Here is a 17,394-nt window from a genome sequence, read left to right as displayed (position 1 = left end):
CCGGGTTTTCTATATAAAGGGTATATATGATGATGACATGATGATGACATGCCTACAAAAGGCATGATGTCATAAATGATGATGACAGACAGGGGGTCTGGCACAACCAGGTTGACCTGGTCTAGTTGAAATACAGGAGGCTTCGCAGTTTTTGATTACTCAACATCCAATATTTCCTCTTACTTTGAGGCTGTCCTGACATTGACATCAAGGTCCCCTTTGAAAACAAACTGCCCAGGGTTCCAGGCAAAGTTTAACTTATTCCATTCCCAGTGCATGTTTTCGATTGTGTTGTAAGGGTCCTGTAAAGACAAAATATTGAGCTTCAATATATCTGTTAATCTCTAATCAAAACAGCTTGGTTAACACAAGAAATAACATAATATAATTGAAACAACATGCCGTCATGCCCAAAACCCCCAAAATGCTCCCAACGTGTTAATACAACGCTTAAATTAATTTGTGATAATTTAAAGGAGCACTTCACCCATTTTCAACCATATCTTCATATAGTTGGTCCTCACAGATCCTCATTATAAATGTGACACAATAATGATACAGAAATGATTCTCTTATGTCTGAGCTTTGAGGTGATGACTATACAGTATATGAAGATGGATTGAAAATGAGTGATGTGGTCGTTTAAGTTAATTGAATGCTTCAGTGATGATTATCAAAATATTTTGTCACAAAACATGTAATTCTCCTGTCTCCATATTTCCACTGAAGACAAACAGCAGGGTAATGAGTGGATGCTTGTTACTTTACCTCTGTAGCCAGCTGGTGAAGGTTGGCGTGATCGATATCCATGACCCAACGTCCATGCATCAAGAGACGACTTTTATCCCACCAGGCGAGGGTAGGTGAAGGGTCCTCTGTGGGTTTGGTCAGCAGGTCAGCCACCTGGCCAATCAAAGTCCAGGAAGGATCCCAACATGGTCCCCACACAATAGTGTACAGTGATATGTTGGCTGTGTAGAGACAAAATTAAGTGAAGTGAAAGTACAGTACGGTAATAATGCCTTAAGATGGATTGCGCTGATGCCTTGGCATAAAATTATAAAAGCTTTTTCCCGGACTCACATTTGAAATCGTAGTAGAACTTGAGTGGCGGCATATTCCTGTGGACTGTCACATCTCCCCACGGTGAGCCAAGTGGCAAAACCTCTTTGCGATAAGCCCGTGGGTGTCCATCCTGCTCCGTCCCAATTAGACGCCCCGACAGCTCCCAGTCTCGGATCTCGAACAGGTAGCGTGGGTAGTCCCGAATTCTCACTGTTAAGAGAAACAGTAAAGCTTTTGTTATTTAAAAAAAAAAAAGCTAAATAAATACATGTATAAAATAAGGCATAATGTAATGCTGTGATCTCTGAAATTACATTTGCCTTCCCCATTAAGCTTTACCTACTATATTCCCTCTGTACACGATAATCACAGTAAAACCACCATTTTGTGTAACTAACCCAGATAGGCAGACAGTTTGAACTTGACAGCGCGACACCACTGAACCACCAAAGGCAGTACATCTCTGGGGAAGGGGCTGATCCCATCGATGTCCCTCAGCTGCTCCCTCACTTTCTCTGGCCCGTGAAGCGAGTGGTCGGCCAGGACAACCAGTTCCAGGTCTGATACCGTCCAGGTCAGGAGGGACTTCCTCATGGGCGTATTGGAGTACAGGCGGCGCGAGCGCTGAATGTAAATCTCGATGTGCTTCTTCTCCAGCGACGTGTACAACTCTTCGATCTTCCTGGCTGGTAGCAGCTCACCGTGCTGTTTGCGCAGTTCAACCACCTTCTTGTCAAGCAGCTGCAGCCGCTTGGCACTCTCCTTGCTCTCGTCCTTCATGAGTTCGTAGTTATCGCGCAGCTTGATCTCAAACGTGTCGTCCAGAAAGACGAAGGAGAACTGGCTGATTTTGAAGACGAGGTCGGGCGGCAGGCGCTGGGTGGTGGCGGACGGGCTCACTGAGCCATGCAGGGTCTTCAGCCACTTCTGCACGCTGATAGCCTTGTCGAACGTGTCAGAGACGTTGTACTGGTACGGGAACTCGACGGCCAGGGTCGGGCAGGTTAGGACCCAGACACGGTTCTGCGGGGTGGTGAGGAAAGGGAAGGGGTCTCTGTGCAGCTGCATCTCCGTCAGTTCTTGATGCATCTGGACGTCGAGTTCTTTGAAGGAGAAGATGTCGTTGCCATCAAAGTTGAGGTGCAGGTGAGGAGAACGTACGTGGACGGAGCCAGCGTGCACGGAGAGGGCGAGGGTTTGTGTGTGTAGGCAGATGTAGTTCTGCTCACTCACGTGGGCCCTGAGGCGGGTGGGACCGAGATCGACACGCAGGCACAGCTCCCTGCCTTGGCCTGGAGATGAGTCACTGCCAGCCGTTTGGACTGCATCGTCCGTCCCTTCTTCTGCACAAAGCATAGTCCCACAAGCATGTGCTTCTGTCATGTGCTGGTACAAGAACATGTGGTCAGAGGGTGTCCACTCCACACTGAGCTCCTCCTCACATTGAACCTGGATGAGAAGGGACAAAATTAAAACATGAACACTTTGTTGTACAGTATGCAAGCCATTTTTGAGTGGTGGTAGACCGCTCCATAGCATGGCCATGTGTGTGTCTGTAGCCTGCCCTGTACATGTCATGTTTTGCCATAGCATTGTGTGTGTTTCTGTAGCCTGTACATCCTAGACTTAAATCCTAGTCTGAAGACGTTATGCAAGCACGACCACTGCTCACTTCACACTGTCTGTGTTTTTTATTAAATGAACCATGAATAATTCAAAATTGAGATAATGAAATTGAAAGTATCTTTCAATAGGATGAATCTTCCCCTTTTATAGGAAAGTCAAATTTAATTAAGATAAAGACAGATAATTAGAAACCATGTAATTCCATTGTTCCATTGTGTAATAAGTATGTTCAGAGAAAACAAGACAAGACAAAATGCATAAAACTATTATCTTTTGGTCTGTAAATAACAATCAACGTTATTTGTATAGCATGTTTCATGACATGAAATGCCGCTCAAAGTGCTTTACAGAGCAAGAACTAGAAGCAGTGCTCTTCCGAGCACAGGTCTCCACCAGGCCACACAAATCGGCCTGTTATAGCGCCACCATGAGGCTGATTTAAAAAATGTGGGGCAGAGGTTCTGAATTAGCATCCAGGGAGTGTGTGTGCTCAGTTTGGCAGCAATCGGGCCAACGGTGACTGAGATTAGCTGTTCACAAACTGCGAGGACGCACGGACGCACGCACGGACGCACGGACGGACGGAGGGGAAAACATACTTTCCCTCAGCCTTCGGCTGGTGGAGACAATAAAGCACAATTGCATGACAATCAGAGTGGACATGCAGTACCTCCAAAGTAGAGGTGGTGGTGTGATGGTGGAAGGCTATGGCAGTGAGTTGGACAACAGGCATCAGGGTTTGGGAGGCCGGGCAACAAGGCTCCGTATTTTCTGTCAGTGTCTTCAGCACAGACAAACTAACACTCTGTAGAGATAGGCTGGAGCTCTCCCCAGTACCCAGGACCCGAACCGTGTCCACCCGCAAAGATACAGCACCTAAGGAGAGAGCAGGTAAATGTCAATAACGGTTTGAAGAGGGACAGGAACTTAGTTATATTGTTTTCATGGAATACTGCAAAACATTTTGGTACAGTAACTCCTTTTGGTCTCTCTTGACAAAATGTAATTGACATTGACACCAAGGGTTGCCCTGCCCCTGGCAAGTAAATAAAACCGTCTGAGCAAGTGCTGGTTTGAGAGGGGATGCAACTGTCTATAAACACAACACCAGATATCTGTCTAAACAATGTGGCCAGAGTGCCCTGCCTTCTGGTCTGTGGAATGTAAAATAATAGCACTGTTTTCACTCAATTGAACGTTAATTTAAAATTTTACTTTTCAGGCAAGTGGCCATGACGTTTGGGAAAGTAGAACATGACCTGCACTTGCCCGACAGGGAAGTGCCTCTGTCTGATACCTTAGTTTCAACCCCTGTAATGGTCATGTTCTGTGAAAACAACACCCATTTGATAGATGAAAACACATCCTGTGTCCCTATTTTGGGCATTTCATTATTTTCCACTGCATAAAGCATACACACGCTGTGAGCTTAAAGATCAGCTATTTTTGCTATTCTTCAAAAAACAATGTATATATACAGTAGGGCTTAGTTACCTGCCAGAGTAGAGAGTGTGAACACATTGACATCATCCAGACAACATTCCAGTTTGAAAAGCAAGGGTGGGTGAACAGAGGAAAGGGTGCTGTCAGTCTCGTCAGTAGCGGGAGACACAGAGACTATATGGGACTGCGCTGGACTCTTGTCACTGGGCAGCTTGAAGAGGGACAGCAGGCGAGACAGGCACAGGGTACAGGTCTCCGAGAGTTCCACTTGGAATCCTTTCAGATTGGACTCCACATTTAGACTCGGAGCATGGCTGCTAGACTCCAGGTGGGGTTTGTTGAAACTCCCCTGCAGATGAAAATGAGCCAGAATGCAGTTATCAACAGTATAATAAAATGAGACACTCATCTTAAAGTTTCAGCAGGATTGAAAAGGTAAACCTCATGCGCAAACTGAAATTGGGAAGTAGAGAATTAAAGTAAACTAGAAGCAGTGCTCTTCCGAGCACAGGTCTCCACCAGGCCACACAAATCGGCCTGTTATAGCGCCACCATGAGGCTGATTTAAAAAATGTGGGGCAGAGGTTCTGAATTAGCATCCAGGGAGTGTGTGTGCTCAGTTTGGCAGCGATCGGGCCAACGGCGCCGGAGATTAGCTGGTAACAACCAGGCCACACAAATCGGCCTGTTATAGCGCCACCATGAGGCTGATTTGAAAGATGTGGGGCAGAGGTTCTAGATTGGCATCCAGGGAGTGTGTGTGCTCAGTTTGGCAGCGATCGGGCCAACGGTGACTGAGATTAGCTGTTCACAAACTGCGAGGACGCACGCACGGACGCACGGACGGACGGACGGACGGACGGACGGACGGACGGACAAACATACTCTCCCTCAGCCTTCGGCTGGTGGAGACAAATATTACCAGCAATACATTTAAACTATGTATATGCTAGAGCAATTATAGTGTGCTGTGTGTGTATGTGTGAACCAGAGGTTGCGCTAGGATTTTTAACAGCCGGTCATCGTGACCGGCATGATTAAAATTTATCGGACATCTGATAAAAATACCGGACATAATAATTTGAATGCATGGATGACAAGCAGGTGCAAAAACATAGCCAATAACAACAGTTTAAGTCCTGCTGTATAGTTGGGACTGAACTAATTGAATGTAAAGGAGTAGTAGGCTGTACAAAAAACATACAGCTTCCGAAGCTGTATGTTTTGATGATGATCGATCATCTTGCATAAGGAAATTGATTATATTGGACTACTCACGCAGGCTGTGTGTTTGCACAGATACTGCATGGTTTCATAACAAGTTGTTTCTGTTCTGCATCATATTTCAGGCCAACACATAATAATGTACAGAATAATGAGAAATAGTCTGAAAGTGGGGTCTGCGCAATGTTTCATAGGTTGATAGATTAATCTGTCCAGAAAGGAATCAATTATAGACTACTCACTAGTATGGTCGAGTGGTCACGATCATCCTGCATCTCTGTTATGCAACTTTGGGAAGGTTGAAAAGGCTTTGGTGGTGATCTTGTACAGTTTCCATAACATCTCCTCATAAAGAACTTCAATCGAGTGTATAAAGTTTGTTTTATATGGGTTGTAGTTGTCCTGCGTGCCTTCAATAATTCCCATGGGTTCACAGTGCGCATTGCAAAATGACGCTGAAATGGACTGCTGTCTTCTCTCTCCCCCAGCGCCCCGTTCGCAAATTAATGTTTAGGCTAAACAGTTCTGATAATACAACTTATTTTTGACTGTCCATTCATGTACTATAACTTAAACTGCGCGCTCATATTCCAAAACCAAGGCAGCTCATAGAGAGCATAGCGACAACATAACAAACCGACAACTAGGCCTACCCAGCAACAACTATCATTTCCTGTCTTACCTTCACAATAAAGTGTCTCCCGTTTACCTCCCAATGCAGCTTATTTCTGTACACAGGTTATTATTAACAGGAAAAAGTGTAACTTAACCCGTGTGTGTTTGCGCAACCAGACGTGCATGTGAGAGAGAGTGATGAGGGAGAGAGAGAGAGAGAGAGAGAGAGAGACATTGAGAAAGAGAGAGAGAGAGAGAGAGAGAGAGAGAGAGAGAGAGAGATTTGCGGTGAACTGCCGTGTCATTTTCAATCGGTCCTTATGTCCGATGAGGTTTATATTTTCCGGTCTTTGTCATTATAAATCGGTCAAATCCGGCAATTTCCGGTCTAACGCAATCTCTGGTGTGAACATGTAAGTCCTGATTTAGCCAATATTTCTGCATAGAAAATGTAGTGTATACTGTATATGTATGTAATGGACACAGGCCAGAATAAGATGTGCTGCCTTTGTCTCAGTACCTGCAGACTGAGGGAGTCAAGGATAAGTGCTTCTCCCCACACATGTTTCCCAGGTGGGTGAGGGGCCTGTTGAATATGGGACCCTTGGCCGACCCTCCACCAGAAGTGGTCCAAGGACAGCGAGGCGCGTTGGTGCACATTCTGAGATTTCAGGATGTCGTCCTCAATTTTAATATCAAGCAGATGCTGCAGCTCTGTTGGAACGGAGAAAAGGTCTTCATACAACTATCACTATTTGTTTATTGCCGTACAGTGGTTTAATTAAAGTGCCAGAAAAGGATAAAATGAGCCAACGTGTAATGATTTACATTTTCACCTGCACCTATCAAGATAACATATCTAATCTAGCTGGGGTTGGTATGCTTGTAAAGTCTTGAGTCAACAGTTGCAAGAACCATACCAACAGTAAAGTTTGATTCAAAAAAGAAAATCTTGTGAGCTATGGCAATATGCAAGAGCAATATGTGCCCTTGATACTGCATATCAGCTGCTGAGGTGCTTACACTCAACTAGAATAAGTCTCATTTTGTAAAGTCGAAATTATACATTACTTCGACCAACAGGTATGAGTGTCTCTGTGTATACAAGGGTTGGCTAAGTGGGCTGATGAGAGTACCTGCGTTGGCTGAGATGAAGCCAAGGGCAAACGGTGGGGTGTCTCCGAGCTGAACAGAAACATTGACGTTGGACACAGAGGAGCTGATCATCACAGGGGCATCCAGGTGAGGGAAGCGCCTGTGGGGAAGTAAGGTGTGCAAATATTCCAATGGACTATGTAACACAACGGTATGCACAAACAAAACACATGAAGGGTGATGTACAAACACAAACATGGATGAAGAGGACAAAATATTTAAAGAGGTTAACACATTGACCGCCATTTTAACATACCTCCGTACTCCCACCTGCCATTCGTCTCCATAGACTTCCATGTAATTGGGTGTGCACGGATCATGCACACCCATGCCTAGATAATGCACCACGTGTGTCCACATTGCTCACAGCTTTCAAACAAAAAAATCCAAATGGAAATCCGTTCAGGCATTCATGAGATAACAGCCACTATGTCTAACAAAGATGGCTGCCAAAATGGCTGCCATGCTTGAAAGATGGGGTTGCTATGGGGGTTAAACATGCAATTTCGCGATTGCTATCATGCCTACTCCATTTTTGGGGGTCAAAAAAAATCTTTGAAATTTTTTTTTTTCGATTTCTTTTTTTTTTTTTTTTTTTTTTCTTCTCGGGACTATCGGGCCTGGCGGGGAAAGACATTGGAATAATCTCGGGACTATCGGGCCTGGCAGGGAATGAGTTAAATACAAAGTAGGGGATATTAGCACATCTGCATTCCTGATCCTTTCTTTATTAGACAGCTGTTATATGACTCAGGCATCAATATCGCACACTTGATACACATTCTTCACTATGCTACATACAGTAACTAATGCCAACAATACTTGTTGTATAACTAAAAAAATCATTCAGTAAAACATTCCAACAAATCAAATAACATATTTCACTAAACTGTGCCACAAGTAATAAATAATCGTATTAATCTTATCACACAATGCTGAAGCTATTGTTAGTAGTGAGGGTTACACAACTTACAGTACAATGCTTTGTTTGACTTTCCATAGCATGAAGTACCTTTTTCGGTGCGCTGCTTTCCTGTGAATGAGCTGTTCCCATGGAAATAGGTCCAACCAATGGGAGAACTCCTGGTGACGGTAGTGGATGATGCAGGTGTTGACTGTTACTGACCCTGAGATATCTAATGATGTTACCTAGAGGCGCATGAAGGAGAAAAATAACAGTTGAAAGTTGTCAACCGAGTCATACAATTTAGGCACTTGGGGAATGCAGAGTAACCACACACATTAAGGACCATCCGTGCACCTTACCTGCAGGACAGTCCTGAGTGTGTTCAGGCAAAGGATTCTTTGTCTACTTTGAGAGAGCAGAAGTCCATCTGTTAATAAAAGAAGGAACATGATCATGTCATTTGTCATCGATTACATCCCCCCCACACCAACACACACATTATTTAATAATTTTGGTATCAATCTGTTCACTAACCCTCTAAAAGAAGCTTCAGGCTACTCTGAGGGAAGCTAAGCTCAGGAGTGAAGCTCTTGAGTGGAAGAGTCTCGCTTTCACGTCCATAGGCCAACTTCAGAGATTTCAGAGTCCAGTTCAAGTGTCTGCACGGTTAGAACAGTCATGACAAGATGTGAACAATTAAACAATACAGTAAATGAGACAGTAAAAAAGGTAGATTTTCATTTGATAGAGAATCCTACCAGAAGGTTCAGATAGGGTTTGATCCAATTGCATTTGGAGTATTTATCTGTCTGAACTGAAGGCAGGTGTCTTCATTGATGGGCACCAAATCATGCTTGTTACGATTATAGCTAGATAACAGCAACCCTAAATACATACCTGCTAAATATACAGTATATGAGATTGGTGACTAACCTTTTTTGGCTGTGCATGGATAACGTTATATTGGTGTTCTCAAATTCCACATTGACCTTCTGGGGAATCAGCTGATGGCATTGTTCCACTGCTTCAGTTTGGATGAACTCAACGCTTTCACCATCTGAAAGTACCATCATTACATACAATTTCTGAGGATTTCTATAATGCAATGAATTGTAATTGAACGATACAAAATAAAGAATAAATACAGAAGAGCTGCTTTAGTGTTTGTGGTTTGGTATTAACAACTCTGCACAGAAGAGCACCTGGCTCACTTGTTTACTCACCACATGCATTGCGAGTGCTCTTTGAGGGAGATGGCAGTAACAGAAGCTCACTGAGGAACAGGCCCTCATGCAACTCTGCCAGAAGAGTTCTCACAGACAGGGACAGACCTCCTGGCTTCAGCTCTGGCAGGCTCACATCTCCAGAAAGCAGCAGGCTCAGGGACACTTCAGCAAGACATATGTCCTGCACAGAATATAATGACAGTCAAACACATTTTGTCAAGCCTAAAGAAAAAACTAATTCTGTTTCAATGTCAAAATGTATTCACGGCCTTATGACACTCACCAATCCATTGCTTTTAAGCACTTTACTGCTTAGCTGCCCCACGGATAAATCCCATGCCAACCTGTGACAAATGTTTCCAAATTATAACCTGTATTTTTCTCAGAGCACCTGCAGTAGATAGTGAAGCAGTGGGGTGTGCAGTGTTTGGTTACCTGTTATTCTGGTGATCAAGTACTGTGGTAATTCCTGTGATAGTCATGTGCCACAGAGATTCTGACAGTGCGAGGTTCAGCACCATCACATTGATAGAGTCAATGTGGAATGACAGAAACGACAGAAGCTGAGAACAGAGGATCAGAAGTAGATGTTTAGTCGGCAAATAATCTTACTGAAAACCATTAGCATTAGTAGTAGTAATAGTACACCAGTATTAAGGCTCATTCCCACCGGACGCGATAAAGACAACGATATGTCGGCGTTAATCATTATGACGGCTTTATCGTTGAGGTGTGGACGATACCATCCACTTCAATTGAAAACGATATATTTTTAATGGTTATAACGCCCAGTGGGAAAGGGCCGTTAGGCTTCATACCTGTGAAAGAAATTGTAGGGCTTTGCCTTTGGGGTTGATTAGAACTTTTCCTGAATCGCTCCCATGGCTCTTCTTTACCAGAGGTCTCAGTGGCACTTGCAAGTCAAACCTCACTCTGGTTTCACCAACACACAATGCCAGGTACCTCCTGGAACACGATCACAAACTGAATGAAGTCACATTGCCTACAGCAAGGTTGTAACAAGAATGTTGTTTTTGTTTGTGTTTCTCAACATGTAAAAAAAGAGAGAAACAATCTGAGCACTTACGGCAAGTCTTGGTTTAAAAGTTTACTTGAAATCCATATTCTGTCAATTTCCTGTAATATAATACAGTTATGTACAGAGTTCAGAAATGTGACAAAGCAAGACAAAAGACCACAGTGTTCATAACATGAGAAAACCAGAAAGTCTTGAGTGCTCAGAAGTTCAAATACGTGTGATGAAAGTGCTCTTTGGTCATACAGGAAAAAAAGATATACACTGTTTAATTTTAACAGTACTGGGTTAAAAACCCACATGTATCATAGTGAAATTCCTAAAACATAAAACAGATCTAGAATAAAATGTAGCGGCACAATCAGCCTTCTTATGCGCGTAGCCCACCCCTTTAAAACTCCCAACTATACATTCCAGGAGTATCTGTCTATCTGTATGACTGGCTGTCTATCACATATACAGTATCTTTAGAACCGTTCAGCGCCGATTTCACACCCGGGTGTACATACAGTATGGTTATTGTTCCTTAGTTTGATTGCATTGTTTTTCCTTGCTATAGATTAACTTCACTTATCTCTTGTTTATTTTTCCTCATCTTTACATTTTGTATAGCCATTTTGTAGTCATGTCATGTGTGAGTATACCAGCTTCCTGGTGTTTGCACTCGAGGGTAAACTGTGTGCTGAGGACTACGCCCTGAAAAAGGTCTGTTTGTGCCGCTACATGTGGGTGGTAACTGGGTTCTGTTTTTACACGCACACCTACTGTATTTCACCACGGAATAGAAATCTTAATGCAATCCAAAAACTGGGACAATGAGCACACTAATTACTTGCTTTATAAAACACGTGTCTAAGATGAAACATTAAATGTGTGGCGTATGCTCAGTAAATGGAGCTTGAGGAGTGACCTACCAGAGTATGCTGGGGATGAAACTGGATACTAATTCCCTGGACCGAGAACAGCCCTACTGATCTGATCTTCAGCTCAGCATTCAGTGCACTCTGGAACAATCTCACAATCCACCTAGATGTAAGATACAAAAGATCGATGTGTTGATATATTGATGGTATCTGACTGTGACCCATCCGATTAGGCCCACAACAATAAACATTAGGACAAGAAATATCTAGGCTACCTCTCATTGTGTGCAATCTTGTCTCTATCTGATAGCCTACATCACATTTTCACATTTTCAATCTAGCACAACTATGGACATTTGTTTGGTTAGATTATTAGGTTTCATCCACAGAGCGATGTCACTTATGTTTCTGCAATAACCTACACTTGACTCAGTTCTAGTTGGCATAAGTTAACTATTGTTTATAACCTGAAAACACATTTCTTGGCACTTGATGCTCTCTTGGTCATTATTTGACAAGTCACATGATGCATGCAATTTAAAGTTCAGACCAGAGGTGGTCAGGTCAGGAAGTTCAGGAAGAAATTCCAAATGCATTCTTACCTGAAAATAAGGACAGAGATTATAGTTATTCCCAGAAGCACAACTGCAAGGGAGGAAATCAGCCAGAGAGACATTCTGTCCCCACTTGTTCTTCACACCCAAGTCACGGTCATGGAGCTGGTGGTGGTGGCTGCTTCACTTGTGTCAGCTGCTCTCAAGGTGGAACAGATTTTCTTCTCTTGAGCACAACACACCTTTCATTCAGGCACTCCCCCCTTGGTACAAACGAATAAATAACGTTACGGAGCAATACTGAAAGGAAGAGTCGCGTTTAGTTAAGAAGAGTAACTGGCAGAGTTGACGTGGTTAGCTATGCAATGCAAAACGTCGTTTAGTGTTTATTTTAGCTTACGTGGCTAGCTGACAGCGCTAACACTTTGCAAAACAAACGTGGAACGCCGCCCCCGCTTGTTGGCTAGGTAGAAGTCAAAAGTTAGGTGTAATATATCTGCTTATGTTAGCTGACTGTCGTAGTAACAAACTCTACTAACCTTACGTAATGCTTCGGCTGCCGCCCATAGCGTCAATGTTGTAGTCCGTATGTAGTATGGTTGTAGTAGGGAATGTATCTTTGTCGCGAAAAAATGACGTTGTTTTCGTCTGAAAAGGGTTTCCTTTCCCCCCAGCTAAACTAGAGCAGTGGGAGGATCCCCAGAGTAGACCCCGGGACCCCGCTTTAGGGGTGGGGGCAATGCATGCAAGATCATACAGATATTCACTTATATTAAGTAATGATGACTAGATGAGAAGTCATTATTAAAGATGTCTTACTTTGCTTCAGTCATCAAATCTGTACACCTACATCTAAAATCACCACGAGTGGGGCTATTGTATGTGGTCTAAGTGATCATTATATGATTTACTGTAACCGCAAAATACATAAATCAGATGGTTACAAAACTAGAACTTCAAAGCTAGAAACTTTAAAACCTACTCTGAAGCCTTTAATCACAAACGGGTGAATACAGACTTTAGACTGGTCCCTGGAACTTGTGAGTTAACAGGTCGATGAAGTTGGTTGACTTGGTAGCCAGATAAGTCGACCTCTTTCAAACTCGACCTCGCTCGTTTCCCAATGGGTCTGAGGCCTTTAACTAGATGCAGATTAGACTAAAATCAAATCTGTGCTTCTGGGGGTCCCTGGAACAAAAAGGTTTGCAATAGGGGTCCATCCGTGGAACAAACTATTTTGAGATGGGGGTCCACGGCCAAAAATACATTTTGGGGGTCCTTAACCACTGATAGGCACATTCTACAAATGTCTTCTAAATCATAACAATTTTCTGAAAAGAACTTATGTGGCCATCAGTGTTTCTCAAACTTTGTCATGTGAAGGACCCCCAGAATGATATGTATTGGCTACGGACCCCCATCACAAAATATTTTGTTCCAGGGACCCCCAGAAGCAAATATTTGATGCATCAAGCTAAGGCCTCAGACCCGTTGGGAAACGAGTTTGGGGTCGACTTTGAAAGAGGTCGACTTTTCTGGCATTCGGTTGACTTTTACATCCAAATTCTTTGCTACACTAAACCCATGGCTCCTCTGAGAACCATCAGGGTTAAAGCCCGCTCAGAGCTTTGGATGAATTCATGGTTTCATGCCTCTAGTCTAGAGTCTAGCAAGACTCTTGGCTTAAATGAAGCTTTAAAGGGAATGAATTGGATGACGCCCTCCGCCCCTCATCCCCCAAGGAGAGTGACAGGGCATACTTTGACTCTACAGTGTGAACGAAGCCCTAGATTATTAATTTAAACCAATGGCTAGAATGTAGAAGACTAGAGCTGCCAAGAACTTGAAACACATCCCAGAGGACCCATACATTCATTTTTGTGCCACAAAAAATGTTGCATATACCGAGAGTTGTGTATTATTGCCAGAGTAACCACAAAACAACTGTCTAACCAAGGAAAGGGAAGTGCAGCCTTTTCAATTCCTGTCTACCCAGTTCAGTTCAGTATGGTAGCAAAAATGGAGAAATCTGTTCAGTTCAGCATATGGTACCAGCACATTGAGCGCAGCACTAGTCACACTGTGTTATCAGGTACCAGAGCAGCACTACCAGTCACACTGACTGTGGCATCAGGTATTCGATTGGTTTCTGACATTCCTTTACCTAATGCACCTGATAAGTCATTCTGAGATCCAACTGGTTCCAACATTCTTTGGACTCAACCCTAATTGGACAGTGAAATTTGTCCTGAGGTCTGAATTTGTTCATGTTATTACAGAACCGACCATTGACTGATTAGACCAGGCCAATGGGACCAGTGTCCAGACCAGAAGCCCCCCCCCCCTTATTTTGCGCTGCAGAAATCTGATCCTTGGTCAGCCTAATGATGATGCAGCAAAAGCACACTGTGGCATCAGGTAACAGCAAAGCACTATCAGTCACACTTTGGCATCAGGGTGTGTGATGCCATATTTGAAAATCCATCAACGTTCAGTTTCAACCATGAATTGTGCTGTGAATTATTTTGACAGTGGAAATCCCCAGCTCACTTTGAATCCACAGTGAGTGACATGAAAAGTAGGTCAACTTTAGATAACTTGCTACTTTATTTAAAAGAAGTTAGATGAGACAAATGATGTTTCCATCAAAGGAATGAGTTTAACAGATTTTTCCTACACAATAGTACAACTAAAACAATTTGCTGAAAAACATTGCTGTATTAGAGATACTCTTGGTTCTCTTAAAATGCTAAATGTGGTCCATGTACCCGTTACTCTCATGTGCAATTGTGCATACCGTTCTTCAACAAGAAAATACATTATAATCACAGACCTAGTTATTATAAATTATACGATTAAGGTCATCAATCAAAAAGGTTCCATGAATGTCTTGTAAACTATTCAGAAAGCACACAGTGGTGGACAGATTTTGAGTAACTTCAGCTCACGCAGCAGCTTTCTGCCTGTTGTGTTTGGCAAACCACTCATTGCTTTTATCCTCCGCCATTGCCTATAAAAATAAAGAGAACAGGCAAGGTGAAAATTCATGCTACATTTTCAATATAGAAAACTACTGAATAAATACCAACCTTATCGAGCAAAGCATTTCCATTGGTATCCAGCATGGATAGCTGCCTGAAAGCCTCATCTCCCACAAAGCAAATCTCATGGCCGTCCTAGACGAAACATTTCACAATTAACTTTTTATGGAAACGTAAATTCTACACACACACACACACACACACACACACACACACACACACACACACACACACACACACACACACACACACACACACACACACACACACACACACACACACACACACACACACACACACACACACACACACACACACACACACACACACACACACAAAGCATTAGTTAATCCACTTACTGGGTCAGCCAAAATTACCACTTCTACTGTAGCCTTTCCTGGGGTATCCAAGCTGACTAAAGGTGTCAGGATTTTCTGATTTTCCTTTTTCATCAAAGCCTCAAGGCCTGGCATCTAAGAAATGTAGTACATCATCATCAGCATCAATCTTATTCTTAAAATCGTAATTACTTTGAAGATATTATCTTACCTGCTCTCGTGGACATGAGAATGCGATTCTTCCAAAGGCTGTTCCATGATCAACAGTCTCACCAATATCATGAAGCTCCAGCTTGCACTGCATAAAAGATCACACACACACACACACACACACACACACACACACACACACACACACACACACACACACACACACACACACACACACACACACGATCATACTCTCAGTCAGTATCCATATGTACAAAACATCATACTAATCACTAGTTGTTACTCTAACTGTATCACAGTCTATAAGAGGATTACAACACTACTCTTTTCCTATTTTGACTTTTGACTCACCTGACTGTCTGCAAATCCCATCAGCACTGTTTTCTTGTCATCATTCTTATCCATTACCTTCATTCCCAAAAGGGAAGCCCAGTAGTGTGTGGATTTCTGGAGATCTGACACTGCGAGACAAACCTTTTGCACTGGATCTGGAAACAGGAGAACAAATTCTGACATTATATTTAGCAGATTTTCCAGAGAAGTATAAAATCAGAGGAACGGCAAGAACTATAGAATCTAATAACAGGGTAGGTGCTCAAGTAAATTAGGATAGCATCTAACCTAGTATTTATCTAAATAACATACCAGTACTTAGCATAATTATGTGGACAAGCAAACAGCATAGAAATACATCTATCTAAATAACATACTGTACATCAGTAAAGAATTAACCAACGAAGTAAACAACATAGATCTGGACAACACACACATACACACACACACACACACACACACACACACACACACACACACACACACACACACACACACACACAGTCTTCAGTTTATAAGTAAATAAGAATAAATGAATCTATTCTGTGTCCAAACAGCACAAATCAGAATGGAGACCTGAAAAAATGACAGTATTGTTACAGTACATCTTAAACTGGGGCATATTCCGCAAACTGGGCCAGGGACAGTGCACAGTGTCACCCTTTTAAAGGCACATACGTCTTGATTGTTCAACTGTTAGTGTGGTAATCTCAGTAATGCTGTAATCTGGATATTGTTGATGTTGAGTCTCTGACACAGTTCAGTTCCGTTTATTTCAGACTATGACCCACCATTAGGAGGCTGTTCTTTGTCAACCAGATAGAAGCGATATCCTCCCGGTGCTTCAGTCAGATAGAGCCCTTCTTCTACTTCAGTGAGAGGCCAACCTAATTTCTTAGCATTGCTTACAGCTTGACTTGACTGTAAAGTAAGCCCCTGGAAGAAATTTTTTTTTTTTGTAGATGACTTGGACAACATTCTGTATAACACTGGTGTCATGTGTAATTTGTAACATTAAATGTCTTGAATAAATACCATGAAATCATTGCCGAGACGATACTCTCCCACTCCATAATTGTACGTCAGTTCAGCAACAAAATGGTCATCCTCAGCCCCGAAACCAACCATTGTCTTACTCCATCTTCCATCATAAGGACTGCATGGATAGTTAGACAACACAAAATAGGTATTTTAATATTCCAGACAGTACAGTAACAGAGTAACTACTGAGTGTATCAACAATAGGGGAAAGTTCAATTAATTCAGATTTGTAACTGTTACAGTGATCAGCTAGTTTACCCATTACAGGCTGCTTTGCATCCTTCTTCAAACTCCTCATGGCGTAAAATCTGAAATGGTTTATTAAGGGCCAATACAAATACACAATTAATAAATCATACTAGAATATAGGCAGGGCTATATCATGCAACAACACACCAGCAAATCCTGTAAGCTATGAAAACATTCATAACAATTTGGCGTTTTGCAACAATATGAGTGTTTAGTAGGCCTACCATAAATGAGATATGTATGCCATTGGCATTAGTCTCATTTATGGTTAGCCTGCTGTTATGCCTTTATGCAACATTATTAACTGACTCATAGTCATATGATGGGTAAATAATGTTAATATAGGCCTAAATGTGTGTCCACTTGGGACATTTACCTTCATGCCAAGTACATCTCGGTAAAAGGTGGCTGTTTTGTTTCTGTCGCCAACTTTAAAAACAAAATGTAAAGCTCTTCGCAAAGCCATAACTGTTCACAACCGTTCACAACTAGTAGCTATGATTCCGC

The 17,394-nt window shown here is 42.6% G+C and overlaps 2 protein-coding genes across 4 annotated transcripts in view; both read right to left on the bottom strand.

Annotated features, from left to right (window-relative positions):
• Positions 1-12,301, bottom strand: part of LOC308289681 (bridge-like lipid transfer protein family member 2) — a 30,088-nt gene extending 17,787 nt beyond the window's left edge. For 2 of the 3 annotated variants that reach the window (XM_080731421.1, XM_080731423.1), the window contains exons 1-20: positions 12,254-12,301; positions 11,763-11,977; positions 11,212-11,323; positions 10,349-10,398; positions 10,080-10,227; positions 9,697-9,824; positions 9,545-9,605; positions 9,259-9,442; positions 8,969-9,092; positions 8,570-8,694; positions 8,395-8,462; positions 8,141-8,277; positions 7,110-7,228; positions 6,494-6,687; positions 4,186-4,483; positions 3,362-3,567; positions 1,464-2,514; positions 1,084-1,275; positions 769-971; positions 184-302 (exon numbers count right to left, since the gene is read on the bottom strand). In XM_080731421.1, coding sequence (XP_080587547.1) covers positions 184-302; positions 769-971; positions 1,084-1,275; positions 1,464-2,514; positions 3,362-3,567; positions 4,186-4,483; positions 6,494-6,687; positions 7,110-7,228; positions 8,141-8,277; positions 8,395-8,462; positions 8,570-8,694; positions 8,969-9,092; positions 9,259-9,442; positions 9,545-9,605; positions 9,697-9,824; positions 10,080-10,227; positions 10,349-10,398; positions 11,212-11,323; positions 11,763-11,836 — 3,593 coding nt within the window. In that variant the 5' untranslated portion in view covers positions 11,837-11,977; positions 12,254-12,301. Of the gene's footprint in view, positions 1-183; positions 303-768; positions 972-1,083; positions 1,276-1,463; positions 2,515-3,361; positions 3,568-4,185; positions 4,484-6,493; positions 6,688-7,109; positions 7,229-8,140; positions 8,278-8,394; positions 8,463-8,569; positions 8,695-8,968; positions 9,093-9,258; positions 9,443-9,544; positions 9,606-9,696; positions 9,825-10,079; positions 10,228-10,348; positions 10,399-11,211; positions 11,324-11,762; positions 11,978-12,114; positions 12,194-12,253 lie in introns of those variants that run through there. The other variant, XM_080731422.1, reaches the window with a different exon arrangement.
• Positions 12,302-14,313: 2,012 nt separating this feature from the next.
• glod4 (glyoxalase domain containing 4) lies at positions 14,314-17,394 on the bottom strand. The gene is made up of 9 exons (XM_080731594.1): positions 17,264-17,394; positions 16,897-16,946; positions 16,633-16,753; positions 16,389-16,533; positions 15,616-15,752; positions 15,305-15,391; positions 15,115-15,228; positions 14,804-14,890; positions 14,314-14,724 (listed from the first exon to the last, which is right to left on the bottom strand). The coding sequence occupies exons 1-9, from the start codon at positions 17,351-17,353 to the stop codon at positions 14,659-14,661; spliced, it is 897 nt and encodes a 298-aa protein (XP_080587720.1). The 5' UTR covers positions 17,354-17,394; the 3' UTR covers positions 14,314-14,658.

Source organism: Nannobrachium achirus (assembly GCF_963921795.1).
Source record: "Nannobrachium achirus genome assembly, chromosome: 8".
Lineage (NCBI taxonomy): Eukaryota > Metazoa > Chordata > Actinopteri > Myctophiformes > Myctophidae > Nannobrachium > Nannobrachium achirus.
The sequence above is the reverse complement of the archived record's forward strand: the minus strand, read 5'-3'. Positions and strand labels throughout refer to the sequence as shown.

Excerpts from the sequence above, each read along its gene's own strand:
- glod4 (XM_080731594.1), bottom strand. The coding sequence starts at position 17,353 with ATGGCTTTGCGAAGAGCTTTACATTTTGTTTTTAAAGTTGGCGACAGA. Across the intron at positions 16,534-16,632 it reads GTCTCGGCAATGATTTCATG|GGGCTTACTTTACAGTCAAG; the intron begins GTATTTATTCAA and ends AATTTCTTCCAG. Across the intron at positions 14,891-15,114 it reads TGGTAATTTTGGCTGACCCA|GACGGCCATGAGATTTGCTT; the intron begins GTAAGTGGATTA and ends TGTTTCGTCTAG.